Source organism: Herpailurus yagouaroundi, unplaced genomic scaffold (genome assembly GCF_014898765.1).
Source record: "Herpailurus yagouaroundi ecotype Mexico unplaced genomic scaffold, PumYag 188, whole genome shotgun sequence".
NCBI classification, from domain to species: Eukaryota; Metazoa; Chordata; class Mammalia; order Carnivora; family Felidae; genus Herpailurus; species Herpailurus yagouaroundi.
In genome coordinates, this window is record NW_024412419.1 from 25,654,580 (window position 1) to 25,670,498 (window position 15,919).

General features: G+C 46.5%; 1 protein-coding gene across 1 annotated transcript in view; it reads right to left on the reverse strand.

Annotated features, from left to right (window-relative positions):
- Positions 1–1,832: 1,832 nt before the first annotated feature.
- The window catches only part of CAPN14 (calpain 14), a 26,453-nt gene continuing 12,366 nt past the window's right edge, over positions 1,833–15,919 (reverse strand). Inside the window, exons 12-21 of the mRNA XM_040496901.1 lie at positions 14,314–14,519; positions 13,062–13,098; positions 12,252–12,308; positions 10,700–10,757; positions 8,084–8,148; positions 6,713–6,781; positions 5,750–5,828; positions 5,024–5,140; positions 4,616–4,671; positions 1,833–2,272 (exon numbers count right to left, since the gene is read on the reverse strand). Of these exons, the coding sequence (XP_040352835.1) occupies positions 2,246–2,272; positions 4,616–4,671; positions 5,024–5,140; positions 5,750–5,828; positions 6,713–6,781; positions 8,084–8,148; positions 10,700–10,757; positions 12,252–12,308; positions 13,062–13,098; positions 14,314–14,519 (771 nt within the window). The 3' untranslated portion in view covers positions 1,833–2,245. The remainder of the gene's footprint in view (positions 2,273–4,615; positions 4,672–5,023; positions 5,141–5,749; positions 5,829–6,712; positions 6,782–8,083; positions 8,149–10,699; positions 10,758–12,251; positions 12,309–13,061; positions 13,099–14,313; positions 14,520–15,919) is intronic.

Sequence of the window (15,919 nt, forward strand, 5' to 3'; positions counted from 1 at the left end):
CTTCCAAATTTCCTTCATGGGACCAAAGCAATACCTGTTTAATTAAAACAAACATTTACAATAGCAGAATCTAAAGACAGAGATACTGACAAATAAATAAACATAAAAATCTTGGCTATAATACATGATCATCACTTATAAAATTGGTAATATCTCATGTACCTGGAACTTTATGGAAAACCATTTCACATTTCATCATTTGGAATCAATAAAGGTTTTTCTAAGTAAAATTCTTTTATACTTCCTAAGCCTGGCTTAGAAAGTGTTTGCTCCTGCTAAGGGTCCATTTATCTGACCGTCAAGTTTCCTTTTGTTCTGCCAATGGGCACCCTTTTATCCCATCATTCAGCTTCCTCCTTTAGTTTTTTATGGGCTTGGAAACCAGACGGTCATGTTTATTAGACAGTTTGAAAATTGAGAATAAATAGGATTTTAATGAGTGGCTCTGTGTTGCTAACCTATGTGTAAAATGTATGGGCTTTGGGAAATGGCTATTATTCTGGTTTTCTTCCAGGTTCTGGGTTGGTTGGGATGCTGTTAAAGTGAGGTGGCATGGTAGTGCAGAAAATCGAGTGTACCCACCAGCCACTGATTATCTCTATGATATAGCATGGATTTGTTGTTCTTCTTTAAACTAGCACAGAGGGATGCCTGGGTGGCTCAGTCAGTGAAGCGTCTGCCTTCAGCTCGGTTCATGATCTCATGGCTTGTGAGTTCAAGTCCCACATGGGGCTCTCTGCTGTCCATGCAGAGCCCACTTCAGATCCTCTGTTCCCCTCTCTCTCTTTCTCTCTCTCTTCAAAATAAATAAAAACTTAAAAAAATAAAAATAAAGTAGGTACGGAGAGGGTATGGAGAATTATTTGAAATGGATAGTCCATAGGTCAAGTAAACAGATTGACACTTGTTACATGCAGGGAGCCCTTTGAGAATTCAGGTGTTTTAAATCCATTGGTTCCCACCTACCACCCCCCCACCCCCCGCCCTCCGCCACACAATTCAATCATCTGGAGATATGGTAGCAGAAGACCATCCAGTGACCTCAAATGCCAGAGCCAGCCCAACCCACCTGGACTCTGCCAAGCCTCTCATATTCTGTGTTCTTAAAAGCTCAATATAGCCCCACCCCACCTCCACACAATTGAAATTTAGCCTATGCCTCCACCAATTTATAGATGCTGGTACAGTTGTTTAAGGACATATTAGTCCCTCTTCAGATCTTGAAACCTAGACTATTACTCCAAATGGGATATTTGGCTAAGGCTATTTAAAGTTAAGCCTATTTAAATTGGATAGCCATCATCTTCAAGCGACCACAATGTGATCGACAACAACATAAACTGTAAAAAGGCTTATCATTGAATTAGCAGTAAGTCTAGAGATAGATGATTCCAGAGTTGGTTGAGTAGCTCAATAAAGTCATCAGTGGCTCAGGTTCTTTCCATCCATCTGCTGTGCCAACTTCACGCACTGGATTTCATTCTCAGCCTTGTTGTAGCATAAGCCTTGAGAGCTGTTGTTATTTTCTCTCTTGTAATGCAAGGATCTGACTTAGGCTTTGGTTGACCAGCATCTTGAATAAACACTTTACCAGCCACAGGACTAGATAGAGAGATCTTGGTTCATTTCTGTAACTGACCATTTGAACCTCTTGTTTCTGTTTTTCCCCCCTCTTCCCACTTTAAATTCCCACTCTTGTGTTAAAATTCACCAACAGAGAATGAACCCACGAAACCCTGCCCACAACCCCAGTAAAAGGAGAACCCCAGGCATTCTCTCCCTCTCTCTCTCTCTTCCCCTCACAACAACCTCACTGTGCAGCCCTAGGGGTGCTATGTAATTTCCAGGTCTTATAAGTAATAAATCTTTATTTTTTCAAAGTTAAAAAAATAATAAATTGGACAGCCATGGAGGCAGTATTGTCAAAGGTTGACATACCAACTCTGGAGTCAGATTTCTTAGACCACGTCAGCTGACATCCCTGCTGTGACAAGGTTGTGGCTGGAGAATGACAATTGGTCTTTACAAGTCCAAGGGAATCTTTGCTAACTCCTTTCCCTTTTTGCACACTGCCTATCCAAGGGGAAGGTCTGCAGAAAAGAAATCTTCCCAGCTGAGAAGGCGATGACTGGAGACACGGTCCTGAAGAACAGTAAATGGGCTGAATGTGGATTGGTTTCAGTCAAAGGCTACCTTTGAGCCACATGCAGAGTTCTCAGTGAAGGCAGACAGGGCTCCAGCCTTCTCAGGAGTACAGAGTCATCATCAGCCACTGAATATATTGGGGAAGCAAATTATGGTCAGTGCAGGCCCAACTGTGACATTCAGCTAAGGGTGCTTCATTTCTCTGTCACCAGACCCAGGAGGCTGACACAAGACTTAGGACCTCCTCCCCCTCATTCCTGGGAAGCCACAGAGACAGGACATTAATGGATGGTTTAGCCAGAGGGACCACACCATCTGGTAGTAAGTATAAATCAACCTGAAATATAATCAACCTTGACTTCTCATGGTGCCGGTGAATGATGATAACCAAGATACAGGCTGATTCTGTATTCAGTTCTCAATGCAATTTTCCTCCATGAATTCAACTTGGCATGCTCATGACAGCGGTGTGCAGGTGTGTGGACCAACTGGGTAACAGAAATCCATTAGAGTCTATTCTACATGTTTACATTTAAGGGCCCATTTGTCTGACAGCTTTATGTGGGTGTGATGAACAGCCCCTCTAACTCACACAGAGAGAACCTTTGGAGAAACCACTCCCCAAGCCAATTACATCAAAAGTGGTGATACTGATGATGGTGGCGATGAAGATGATAATGTGAAGTTACCAATGGCGTCAGAGAAAACCTGCGTGAAATTCTAACAAGTTGGCTGCCACTCCCTGTAGGCCTCCTTGGATGGCCCTAAGGATCTCTTTCTCATGGAGCCAGAGGTGGTTACAGCTGAAGAGGGCCTTAGAGACCACCTAGCCCAGCTCATTCATTTTACATGTGGGGAAGCTGAGGCCCAGATCTATTCAAGTTGATTTGCCTAGGGTCTCACAGCTAGTTACAGGAGTGCTGTGGGTTCTACCTGGGGCTCAGTCCAGTTCTCTTCCCGTGATGGCACATTGCATTGCTGGGGTCTGCTCAGGCTGTGGACTACCCTGTTTCATGAAGTCCTGCTCTCCCAGCTCTGAGTCTGCACTACAGAAGCACTGCTTGGGATCTGGACATGAGCTTGGGGATTTGAGATGGAGATGGACCCAGAAGATTCTAACCATTGTCCCTCTAGCTGAATCTTACCTTCACACTCAGACATGGCCATGACTGAGGTGAGACACATGCTGAGGGTCCCAATATCTTGGGAAAATATTACATGAAATGGACATTTGAGGTCAAGGAAGAAACCTCAGCTTTTACTAGGACCTTTTTAAGCAGCCCAAATAGAAGATGTGTTTTTACAAAGAAAGGGCAGATGGTTTAATTCCAGATTCCAGTGTCTTTGCAGCAAACCCCACTTGGCACCACATCTGACACATAGCAGGTACACAGTAAATCCGTGAGGTTTGAAGGATCGGGCAAGACAATCAGTGTCAGGCACAGATTTGTCCTCTCGGTTTATCGCCTCTTTCACTCAACAAACATTCGTGAAGCTCCTATTACATGCAAAGCACACTGTATGAAGTTCAAGAAGAGGACATCCAGACAGATCAGAATCCCTACCTTTATGGGGAAGGCTAAGCCAGCTGTTGAGAAAGATCTGACCCTGATCTTTCCAGACATCTTAAGCCAATTTTGTCATTCTTTATACTCTAGCCAGGACTGCACACAATGTTCCCTCTAGAGGAGGGAGCCTTTCCTACTCTCCACTCTGCCTCCCTGGCTCCTTCTGATCTTTAAGGTTTCAACTTCGATGTCACCTCCTCCAGAAAGGTCTCTGTGAAATGCCCTATTCAGACCAGCTATCTTATTACTGTCTATGCTGGACTTCATTGCTGGCCTGGGTCTTCACCCCCCTCTGTGTCCATGCCCTCTGCAAGTGACTTTGATGTTCCTCTCATGACAAGGAGAAGGCTCTTTCCCCAAGTGCTGAAAGTAGGCTTGGCCGCATGACTTGCTTTGGACAACAGAATGAGTTGCAAGGCACGATGTACCTGATCTCAGACACCCTGCGTGTTTAAGCTCACTTCCCTGTGCTTCTGCCATTGTCCTGAGACCATGAGACTAGCCTGGCCAGAGCTTCCTCAATGAAGGTACCCCAGAAAAGCCCCCTGTTCACCCACTGATCATGAGCCAGCCAGCTGAGATCCACTGACTTCCAGCCACGTGGCCAGGGAGCTCCATGAGTGTTGCTGTCACTGCTGAAGTTAGGTGGATTTGTCACATGGCATTATTGTAATCATAGTTATTGGGTCCCCTGAGTCAGTCTCCTGGTCCCTGCATAGGTGCCCAGCACAGAGTGAGTGCTTCGTAAAGAGCTGGCAAATAGACAAATAGGTGTAGTCAAGGCAGGGCTACATCCCAAACTCAGTAGAATGAAGGACCCAAAACCCTGGTCCTTCACATGGACATGCCGTGACCACCTCTCTCTAAGATGAGGTGTGTCAACCCCACAGAGAAGGGCTTACCTCTGGCTTCTGGAGGTAGATCCCTTTGCCATCTTGGGTTAAGTTCTGAAAGGCATCTGTGAACATGCACCAGAAAGGAACACAGATGTGTCTGGAGACATTACAAACTGGTTCCTCCATCCATCCCCTCACCTGCAAACCCGGTTTTAGCCTGTGTGCAGCCATGTGTGCCCTTTACAAGTGTAAGTGAACTGCCTCAGACCTTTGCCTCTGGGACAGGCAAGGTATACATGAGTTTGGAGCAACATAGCTGGGTTTCTTGGGTGCAGAGCCAGAGTGCCCCATAGCTCCTGGCCTATTGTTTCCGCCCTGGTAGCTGTCTTCTCTCCTGCTTGGACTGGGGGCAAGTGGGCAATCCGTGAGGCATGCAGAGGAAGCACCGGCCCTGCCTCCTTCCCCCCAGCTCACCCTCCATGTACTCTGCACGCAGCATCAAGTGGACGAAGCTGACGAAGTCCATCTGGAGGTTGGGGCCGCCATAGCGGATAAGCATCAGCTGGCAGACGTCATTGCTGAGCATGATTCCTGCATTGAACACAGACTCCCCCCATGTGTGCTGGGGACCTCATATCCCCTCCCCTCCACCTGAGGCCCCTTGATTGAAATTGTCCCTCCCCTTCCAGGACCTGAATCCTGATAACACGGGGATCTTCTTTTATGGGGCTCATTAGTTTAATTATTAGCCAATTTTCTTTGTCTCATCTCAACTCCCCCTTCCTGCCCCCTTCGGCCACGAGCATGAGGATCTTTTTAGTGAGCGGGTTACTGGCCTTCAAGGCAGGAGGCAGTCTATGCAGCCATGGTCAAGAGCATCCGCTTTTGAGCCTGATCATCCTGGACTCAAACTCCAGACAACTTACCTAACTTGCCTGAGCTCTAACTTCTCCCTCTGTAAAGTAGGGATTTTCCCACGGTGTTGAAGATTACATGAGAGAGTGGATGTTCCAAACCCCACCCCCCGCCAAATGTTAGCTATGACCATAGTGATAGCAATAATAAATCCTTCTGTTATTTGCAGATCCACATCTTTGGGCCTCTGGACTCGGAGCAACTGTGCACATTGGAATTACTTCAGAAGCCACGCACCCCTCCCCTCCCCGCTCCGCCCGCAGCATCTGCTTGGCCTGCACCTACCTGCATCCCTCATGGCAGCCTGCAGCTGGGTCCTGTTCAGGTATCCTGAGTGACTGCTGTTGTGCTTGTGGAAAACCTCCTGCAAAGAAGCCACACCAAACGCTCGGGAACCAAGCATTTCTGTGCACCACATGAGAGCCCCCCCCCCGCCCCCGCCATGCCCCAGCATCCATGCTGCTATTGGCCATCGTGAGGCTCTGCCAGCAGCACCTGCTGCCAGCACGAGAAGAGGCAGAGGGTCCGGGCTTCTGAGAAAGGGAGCGTTTTTTGCTTTTGTTTTTGTCACGGGAATAGACAGTCTGGGTATAGCAAAATGTACTTGATTGAAGCACGTCATCCTAAACCTTGAAGGGCTTCCAACTTTCTGACTCAGGAAGGTGAGAGGGACAGTTGTGAGTAATAACTGGAAAAATGGGAAGAAGCCACTTGATGCAGGACTTTAAATGCCATGCTAAGGAGTTCAGACTTTATCGGAAGACCGTGGAGAGTCTCAAACAAAGCAACATGATCAGACGTGCACTTTAGAAATCCAGGAGACTATCGGGGCACCTGGGTGGCTCAGTCAGTGAAACGTCTGACTTCGGCTCAGGTAATGATTTCACAGTTCGTGGGTTCGAGCCCTGCATCGGGCTCTGGGCTGACAGCTCAGAGCCTGGAGCCTGCTTCGGATTCTGGGTCTCCCTCTCTCTCTGCCCCTCCCCCTGCTTGTGCTCTGTCTCTCAAAAATAAATAAATGTTAAAAAATAAATAAAAAAAAAAAAAGAAAAGAAAGCCAGGAGACTATTGCAACAGGCTCTCTGAGTTTGGAAGAGAGGGAAGGCTGGCCCACTGGAGGGAGAGCAGAGCAGACTGGGTGAAGAGTGGGGTACACGGGGCTGAAGGGGTAGTGGTGCCTCACCCAGCTTTGCAGAGCTGCTGCCTCTGCCCCTCCCTCAGGGACGTGTTGTGAAGACACGCTCTTACCTGACACAGCATCAGCTGCTTCCACAGGTCCCTGAACTCCTGGATGCTCACGGTACCCGACGCATTAAGCTGATAGAAGGTTAAGGTCAAAGCCGCCAGGGGAGTTGCACTCACACCTCTGAGAGCGGCAGCTGGCCCTCCACACGACGGGGCGCGATTTGTGGACAGCCCTGTCCCGTGTCTGATCTCCCTACTTGGCCTCTGCTGACTGGTCAGTCCAGCCCATGGCTCCCTCACCCTTGTTAGGAAAGGACAGAATGAGCCAGAACACAGCCACACTGGGAGAAGTCTGATGACGGCGGTGATGATGGTGATGAAAACAGCTACCGTCTAGTGAGACAGGAGAGTTCGACCCAGCCAATTTGATGTGATTTAAATAAAAAACAGTAACTCTTTTTATGTTATTAATTGCTCAAACCAACTTCTGGAAGGGGTCAGTCACAGGGTGGCTCTTTTATTTAGTCATTTTAGAAAAGGTTAAAAGCTTAATGAGTGGCTTTGAGCCATGTCCAAATACCCCTGCCTCAGAGAGACTGGGTCAAAATATCGTCACACACACCTCCATCTGGGTCCTTCGGGTGGCTCTAGGACCGAGTTACACACCTTAATTACGTTACTTCATTTTCACCTCATAGGTGAGGTGGGTACTCACTCCCCTCTAGAGTGGATGATAAAAGGGGAGCTGATGAACTTCCTGCATCTGGTGATGAGGTTGGGACCTCCTGCAATGCCTGTGCACCTGACTCCTGTCCCGTGATGTCCATGCTGTCTGCAAAGTTTCTATGAAGACTGCTTTTGTATTCACAACCCTCCCACCATGCATTCACACACCTCTCTGTAGTACAGATAATTAAACCGTGATTAAATGGTTCACGTAGAAAGAGGGTTTGCTAGAAACATCGGAACCAGGAAGGCAGAGTCTGTGGCATGCACTGAACTTACGGAGCTCTGATTTCCTGATCTGTCAAGGCGAGCAGCCACTGCCCTGTCACCAAATGAAAACTTGGAACCCTGAGGCTCTTGTAACAGTTTCTTGTTACTTGGGGGATTGTTACTAACCACCACCCAGCAGCTGCCTCATCCTCCCTATCAGGAAATAAGATTATTTTTAGCAATAGCTAATAGTGAAAATGTAATCAATGACAGCACTTTGCCTGGGTTACCCCATTTGCATTCTCCCACTGATACTACAGAGGAGCTGTAGCATCTCTATGGTGCACACAAGGACCTGGAGGCACAAGGAGGCTACATGATGTGTCCAAGATCACACAAATAGTAAGTGCTTGGGCTGGGATTCAAACCCAGGCAGCCTGGCCCAGAGCGAGGCTCTCCACCAGCAGCATGCGTCCTGCCACAAACCTGAAAAGATACATCCAGTAGGGCCAGGATCCCCTGGCAGGCGTCCAGGCTGAAGAAAGGCTGGGCACTCCCCAGACCTGCAGAGGGACAGAAAGAGACTGCATGGGGCCCCGCCCTAGGACTGCACAGCCCTTTTCTTAACAGTAAGAGGCAGCACTATCTAGGCCACCTGTAGGTTCTAATGACTGCCATTCATGGGGGGTAGCGGGAAGTAGGAACAAGAGGGCAGGGAAAAGAGAGAAGGCTTAGTGGTGATTCCTACACCCAAAAAGCACCATAAAACCCTGCAGAGAACACCTGATTATAGCCTGGTCTTCTTCCACAGAGGGTCAGATGAATGGAGCCCTGTGTACCTAGGAGAGAGGTACCCTCACAGAGTCACGGGCTCCCAAGTCTGAAAGAGATCTGAGACATTAATTTGTTCAACTTCCACCTAAATGGGAGGTTTCTTTCCTCAGGTGGCTGGTGGATGGTCTGTCAGTTACGGGTGCTCACTTTTTCACATGGTTGGATAGCTCCAGTCAGGAGAAATTTATGTTAATTCCGAAAGAACCGCCTGCAAAATTCAATCCCTGGTCCAAGTTCTGCCTCCAGAAGAGCATGAACAGACATCCGTCTGCTCTTCGATGTTTCTCCTGCATTCTAAACATGGCTTCTAAACCCTCTCCATCTTCTTCTAGACCCTATGCTTTGCCACCTTCTCTCTAAAATGCAGAACCAAGACGGGAACGTACTCCTTCAGCTACAGTTTGATGAGCAGAGAACAATGGGGCTATGACTTCACAAGTTTTCAAGCTGCACTTCCCAAAAATTATGTTCCAAAGATGATGTTCTGCAGAGAAAGTGTTTTGAGTTCAAATACATTTGAAATATTTTGTATCTATAGACCCTTTTTCTCCATTCAGCATGCATCTTAGCATATAATAGGTACTGAGGAGCCAACATGGAAAGTTTGTTTTTGTTTAATGCAGAATTTCCCAAGCACAACTGACCACAGAATCTAACCCCTTTTATTTCATGGAACACTTCCTAAAACTTCTTAGTCTCTAATCTTTCTTGCAACACAATTTCAAAAATACAAATCTAAATGTTTTCATTAAATATAGCCTGAATTCAGATGAGCTGATTTAGCAGCCACTTGAAACTGTTAGCTTGTGTTAAGCTCCAGGTCAATGAAATTAACCAGATATCTTTCACATAAACCTCCACAAAAATGAGATCTCTTCTGTTAGGAACTTATGCAATTAATTTTTAAAAAAATAATGAAATGGCAGTTTTTCATTATCAACCCGACTCTGTTTCATCTTTTTGGTTTTGGGCACAGTCTGTTGTGAGCATTTTCAATTCTGCTATCTATTATGTTAATGATTCCTCCCAGCTTTGTGCCATCTGCAGATCTGAAAAGCCTACCTCCCATGTCTTCTTCTGAGTCATTGATAAAAGCTAGGGAGATGAAGGGCACCAAGGGTAGAAACCAGAGACCCTCGTCTATACTTAGAGACTCTCATCTATAACATAGCATTACCCCTCCGGTTTTATATTTATATAACTCTTGGGAATGGAACACATCTCATGTTGCTACTTTCTAACCCACATGTCATAATTTATCATCAGATAGTTTACCAGGTATTTTGCCCAAATCCACAGCTCTCTGATCTGCCAATCCAGAAATTCTCTCAAAGGACTACAAGAAAGCAATTTGCCCATACACTCTTTGGAACACCATTTTGCATGCTTGTGATCAAATAATCTAAAAAATCATAAATGTGCACAAGCTATCTCTTCTAGATAATTTCCCTAGATTTTTTCCGCTCTTATAGTCTATAATTTCTAGAATCTCTCCTTCTGGCTCTTTTATGATACCTGAATTTGGCTTTGAGGAACCATCTGGAAATTATTCCAAGCCCTGAGCTATACAACACCCTGGACTACAATTTGTTTGGACTTGAAGTCTTGGTTTCACATAAAGGAGAAGTAATAACATATCTTAGGTGGCAAATACCCTTTAATTGTTTGGTTTACTTTTTTCATTTTGAAGTCCTTCTTCCTCCCCAGAGAAATCATGTTCTTCTCTCTTAAAATATACATATAAACATTTTTCCATGGACTTTAAGCTTTCCTAATAATTTTTCTCAAGCGTCATATGAAGGCATCCACACTAGCCATTTGCAGCCCCCTAAGGGAATGTGCTCCCCTCCCTCGATTTTTATAGGTTGGTCAATTTAAATACGAGTTCATTAGAACGTTCCCTGGTCAGCTCGTCAATACTTAAGATTTATGTACCAGCTTGGGTATGGTCTTCCACACAGAATTTATATGCCAAGAAGTACTCGGATATTCTACTCAAATTCTCAAGCTAGCAAAACTTCAGAAATATTTATTTTCACAGCCATGTATCTCTACACACCCCAACTAAGCAAGAAAACCTCCAAAACCAAAACACTATTTTCCAAGCTACATAAACTTCTCTACTGCTTTCTCAGACCACATGACCCCCTGATGTAAGACACAGCTGTCTGGGGGACCATTGTGCAGCAATTCATGTGCTCCACAGGGGAAAGAGAACAGACCCAGGGTTCAGCAACGTTGTGTCCCCGGAGTCCTACAGGATGACTCTGAAATACTCACTTGACCAGGTCATGTGGTTCAGGACCTTCTGCAGCTGCACTGCATTTATTTCTGGACACTGAAGGGGAAGCAGAGTGGCAGGAGGAAACCATCATTACCGAAGGCTCATTAGATGCAGAGCGGCCGCCACAAAAGAGGGCTGGGAGTCCACTCCCGCATCAGCTCAGCATGGTACACATGCCATTTCTGGGTGGAAGAAGTGATGCTGGGGGTCAAGTCCCGAGGACCCCAGCAGGGCAGGGCTCTTAAGCAGCGGACTAATAATGGTGATTTTCAAATTGGGTTTTATCAAGATGCTTCAAAAGTTCGGCAAGCTATTTGGTTTGAATTTGATTTTATTTTTTAATGTCTTATTTTTGAGAGACAGAGAGACAGAACATGGGCAGGGGAGGGGCAGAGAGACAGGGAGATACCAGAATCCGAAGCAGGCTCTGAGCTGTCAGCACAGAGCCCAATGTGGGGCTCGAACTCACGAACCGTGAGATCATGACATGGTCCGAAGTCGGAAGTCAGATGCTTAACCGACTGAGCCACCCAGGTGCCAGTGAATTTTATTCTTAATAAGGCATCTTCAGCCAAGGCTCCAAATTTTAATTTCAGAGTTTCTCAGAAGCAATCCTTTACATTAACATTTAACTTTAAAAAATATAAATGAAATACAAGCAACATACAGTTGAGCTTATGAAATAGATACATACTCACAATATACCTTTTTTTTAATCTGTTTTTTACATATTGGGGTTCTTGGTGAGATTCCATTAGATAAAAGGACTGCAACAGAAAATGTTTGGAAACCTCTGGTATGGAGGAAAACCTTTATAACAACTTATGTAAGAGTCTGACTATCCTCTCTGACTACACTACTCAAAATTCCAGGGGTGAATATGAGAGAACATAGGTGCAGGCACATAGTGAATTAAATCCAGTGTTATCAACACAAGGAGCTCATGGTCTTCTAGTTTTAATGACCTCACTAAGGTGTCAGACCCCATATTTCTAGAGTATTTCTTGCCATATTCCTCAATGGATTTAGTGCCCTAAAGGTTAGGGACAGAGGGGTCTCCAGAGCCTTGCACACATACCACTGGCCTCCTGATCTGGGTCAACCCAAGGAAAGAACTCAAGGGAACCAGGTAGGTAGCCCCAGGCCCTCCTCTTCCCTAATGCCCTCTTACCAGCCCTATCCCCTCTCTAGGTGACCACCCAAGGGATCTTTCTCCTTGGGCTCTCCCAGACTGCTAGGGCTTGTCATGACCATGCTCTGAGCCACTACCGACACTGACTCTTGGCTCTACTATAGTCCATTTTCTCAGGGATTAAAGATTAAAGCTGTTTCTCCTACAACTGATCAATGTTGCTTCCAAGAAGAGATATGCATTTTACAGGAGCCTTCTGGAGACAGTCTACTTTCCCCCAGTTGTCTAAAAACTTGAGGACTTAAATAGAAAGTGGCAGTCTGGCAAAGAGCAGCCTTACATCGTGCTTCGTACACAGGGTCAGTACACAGTCCCCGGCTTTGCCCACTGCTCGCCACCACACCTGGTCAACTTACCTTTTCAAAGAGTTTAGTGAAGAATTCATCCTGCCCTTCATTTTTGTCTACTATTTCCTATAGGAACAGACACACAGAAAGACTTAGTCGTTTACCTGGATATGTGGACGCTCATGGGCGCACTAACGTCTCATGACCCCCAGGCCCCAGAAATCCCTAAGTTTGACCTTGTGCACTGTCTTAAGTTTTCTACCACCATGTTCACACATTCTTTGTTTCTCCAATTCTCACTGCCTTTGGGGAAGTAGCAAACAGTGAAATGGGCAAAAGAAACAACAGGTAGAAAGAAGCAAAAGCAAGTAAATGTATCACCCATGTACCTGGGGCTCTGGACCCTCAATGACAATGATGTGACCAGAAGGATGTGACCAGGACAGCTCCTCTGGTGCAAAAACAGCAGAACCTGGGGGTGCCTGGGTGGCTCAGTCTGGTCTGACTCTTGATTTCAGCTCAGGTCATGCTCTCATGGTTCATGAGGTTGAGCCCACATCGAACTCTGCGCTGACAGCACAGGGCCTGCTGGGGATTCTCTCTCTCTTCCTCTCTCTCTGCCCTTCCCCCACTCATGCTCTCTTTCTATCTCCAAATAAATAAATAAATAAATAAATAAATAAATAAAATTTTTAAAATTATAGAAAAACAGCAGAACCTGGGTGCCCTCAGGGCACAACAGGTAATGAAGTATGGGTGCCATGGAGTAGGGTCTGCAGGATCTGCCGACTTTCCCCCACAGCCTGAATGTGAGGGGAGAAGCCCACCATCTTGGCTTTGGAAACAGTCCTGCATGTAGAATCCCACTTGCCTACGTACCTTAGAGAAGACAGCACTGGAATTGCATCCAATTTCACTGAGGGAAAACAGAAGGCAGAATTACTTCTTGGGATCATCTGGGGAGCACTCTGGCCAACAGTCTCCCTCCCCTAGGAACACATCTTCCAAGTTCCTTAGCTGTGTGCCATGTGGGCTTTGCCCAGCTCTCATGCCTTACTCTCACATCTCCTGCTTGAAGTCGACAGAGCAGCCATGTGGCCCAGCACACTGCTTGTTCCTCCCAACATGCCTGGCACTGTTCCTCATCTCCCCGCCTTTGCCCACACCAAGCCCCTTTTGTTGTCTCCACCCACATCGAACTACTCCTACTCATACGTATGACTTGGCACCGACAGGCAGTGAGGCTTGAGGTCAAGTCAAACTACCCAGAGCCAAACCATGGAGAAAAAAAGAAAGGGAACTGGATTCTAAGCATTGAAGGGCTGTCGTGTCAAAACAATCGTAAGCAGGGGCGCCTGGGTGGCGCAGTCGGTTAAGCGTCCGACTTCATCCAGGTCACGATCTCGCGGTCCGTGGGTTCGAGCCCCGCGTCAGGCTCTGGGCTGATGGCTCAGAGCCTGGAGCCTGTTTCAGATTCTGTGTCTCCCTCTCTCTCTGCCCCTCCCCCGTTCATGCTCTGTCTCTCTCTGTCCCACAAATAAATAAAAACGTTGAAAAGAAAAAAAAAATTAAAAAAAAAACAATCATAAGCAGAAGAATAAGTTGGGCTGGAATGTGTTTGTATATTGATTCACCTACACACACTTATGGCGTCTGAGCCTGCTCATTGATGACGACCTCTCCTCATCTGCCCAATCCCCTCTATGCATCTCCTAGAAACTAACACCTCCCTGAAGTCAGCCCTGTCTCCCCCCAGGACCATGGAAGGTTGGCTCAGATGCTCTTCCTTGGTGTTCTCCTAACACCCTGTGCAGATAAATGCTTGCACTGGATGCAGGATAGCATAAATAACTACTCATATGTCCCGTCCCTTCCAGGCCCTGAGCTTCCAGAGGGCAAGGACCAAGCCTGTTGTAGCTCTTTCTCTTGAATGTCTAGAAGACTGTTCATTTGTTAGAAGAAGAGCGGGGAGGAAGAGGAGAAGGATGCTCTCCATGCAGGGAGCTCCCTGCTCTCCCTACCCCTCTTCTGTGTTGGCCACAGACCCCTTCCTCTGCCATTTCCACCTCACCTTCTGTATCTCCCCTAGCCCCAAAAGGCCCCCACCTCCAGGGAAGTCCCATGTCCTTACTGAAAGATGTGCTTCCTGGAGAATACTCTCAGGACAAACTCTGCTTCCTGGCCAGCCTTGGATGTGCAGGGCACAACGAGGTATGTCCCTGGCTCCAGCTGCAGTTCCTGACTCACTTCTTTCTCTGTGAGAAATGCTTCAGGCCATCTTATGGGGGCATTTTTCCAGAAAAACTCAGAGGGCAGTCTCCTCTGGTCACCATAGTGCTGTGGGTGGAGGACGGAAGAGTCCCAGTTAAGGTGATCCCCAGGGTGTGTAGCCTGGCCTGGGGACCTTGGCCTGGAGACAGGATAAGGTGGTCTCTGATTAGCCAAACCCTACTGCTCCAGGGGAGGGGTGAAGGGGTGAGGAGTGGAGATGAAAGAATAGACCATGACAGGAATGGATACCGTTGCTGGAACCCTGTGCGAGGCTGAGTAGACATGTCAATTCACTTGACTTTATGTTAAAAACAACATCATATACAAATGATGTGAGAAACGTCACCAGGCCTGTATTTTCCATTTATGGTTAAGGGTGTGAGGCTCAGACAAGTCAGGTCATATACCCAAGGTCACCTAGCTGGTAAGAGTCTCGGCCACGGTTGGAACTCAGGGCAGCTGAGCCTCCAATGTCCATGTCCTTTACACTTCCCGTGGCAGTCCCCATGTATGCGATACAACTTCAAGGTTAATTATGACATGATTATGGTCACCCATACAGGTGGACCGCCAAACATCTCCCCGCCTACATTATAACAGCTACATACGGATAAATTGGACATTCTACATCGTCTCGGTGGAGCGGAAAGAGAGTAGGACGAAAGTTCAGAGGACCTGAATCAGGGCTCTGGCTCTGACATTGCCTGGACACGTGTGGGTTTTTTGTTGTTGTTGTTGTTTTATCTCATACTCTCTTTCTCTTACTCTCTCTCTCACCCTCATTCTCTCTCTCTCTCTGTCCTTTCTTCCTCCTTTATTTCTCTATCTTTCCCTATCTTTCTCTCTTGCTGCCTCTCCCCTTTGTTCTCACTCAGGGTTGTGGAGGGAGACAAGGACCATAAGCAGGATCCTCACTCTAGTTTATATACAGATAACAAAGACATGACCTACCCACATAAAAACATATTTCACAGATTCTACTCAAGGCCACAGAAATAAAATAAATCTCCTGATGATGCATGCTTTCTTTATCAGATGATGAGAACTAGGGAATCATCCTATTGCCATCTTTGCCTTGGCCTCTAGGAATCTCAGAACTAAATTTTATATTCAGCCATATTAGCTGTCCTAGGTTTAGGGTTCCTGGTAGAATCAACTGCTTACTTTATCCATGTATGACTTTTTTCGTGCCTTTAAAATTTTTTTAAACTGTATTTATTTTGTGAGAGAGAGAGTGGGGGGAGGGACAGAGAGAGAGGGAGAGAGAGAATCCCACACAGGCTCCACACTATCAGCACAGAGCCCGATGCAGGGCTTGAACTCACAAACCACGAGATCACGACCTGAACCAAAATCAAGAGTTGGATGCTTAACTGACTAAGCTACCCAGGGGCCCCTTGTCTTTTAAATTTTGAACTGGCTTATAGTTTTGTTCTGTCTATAATTTAATTGTAGGTTGACCTATA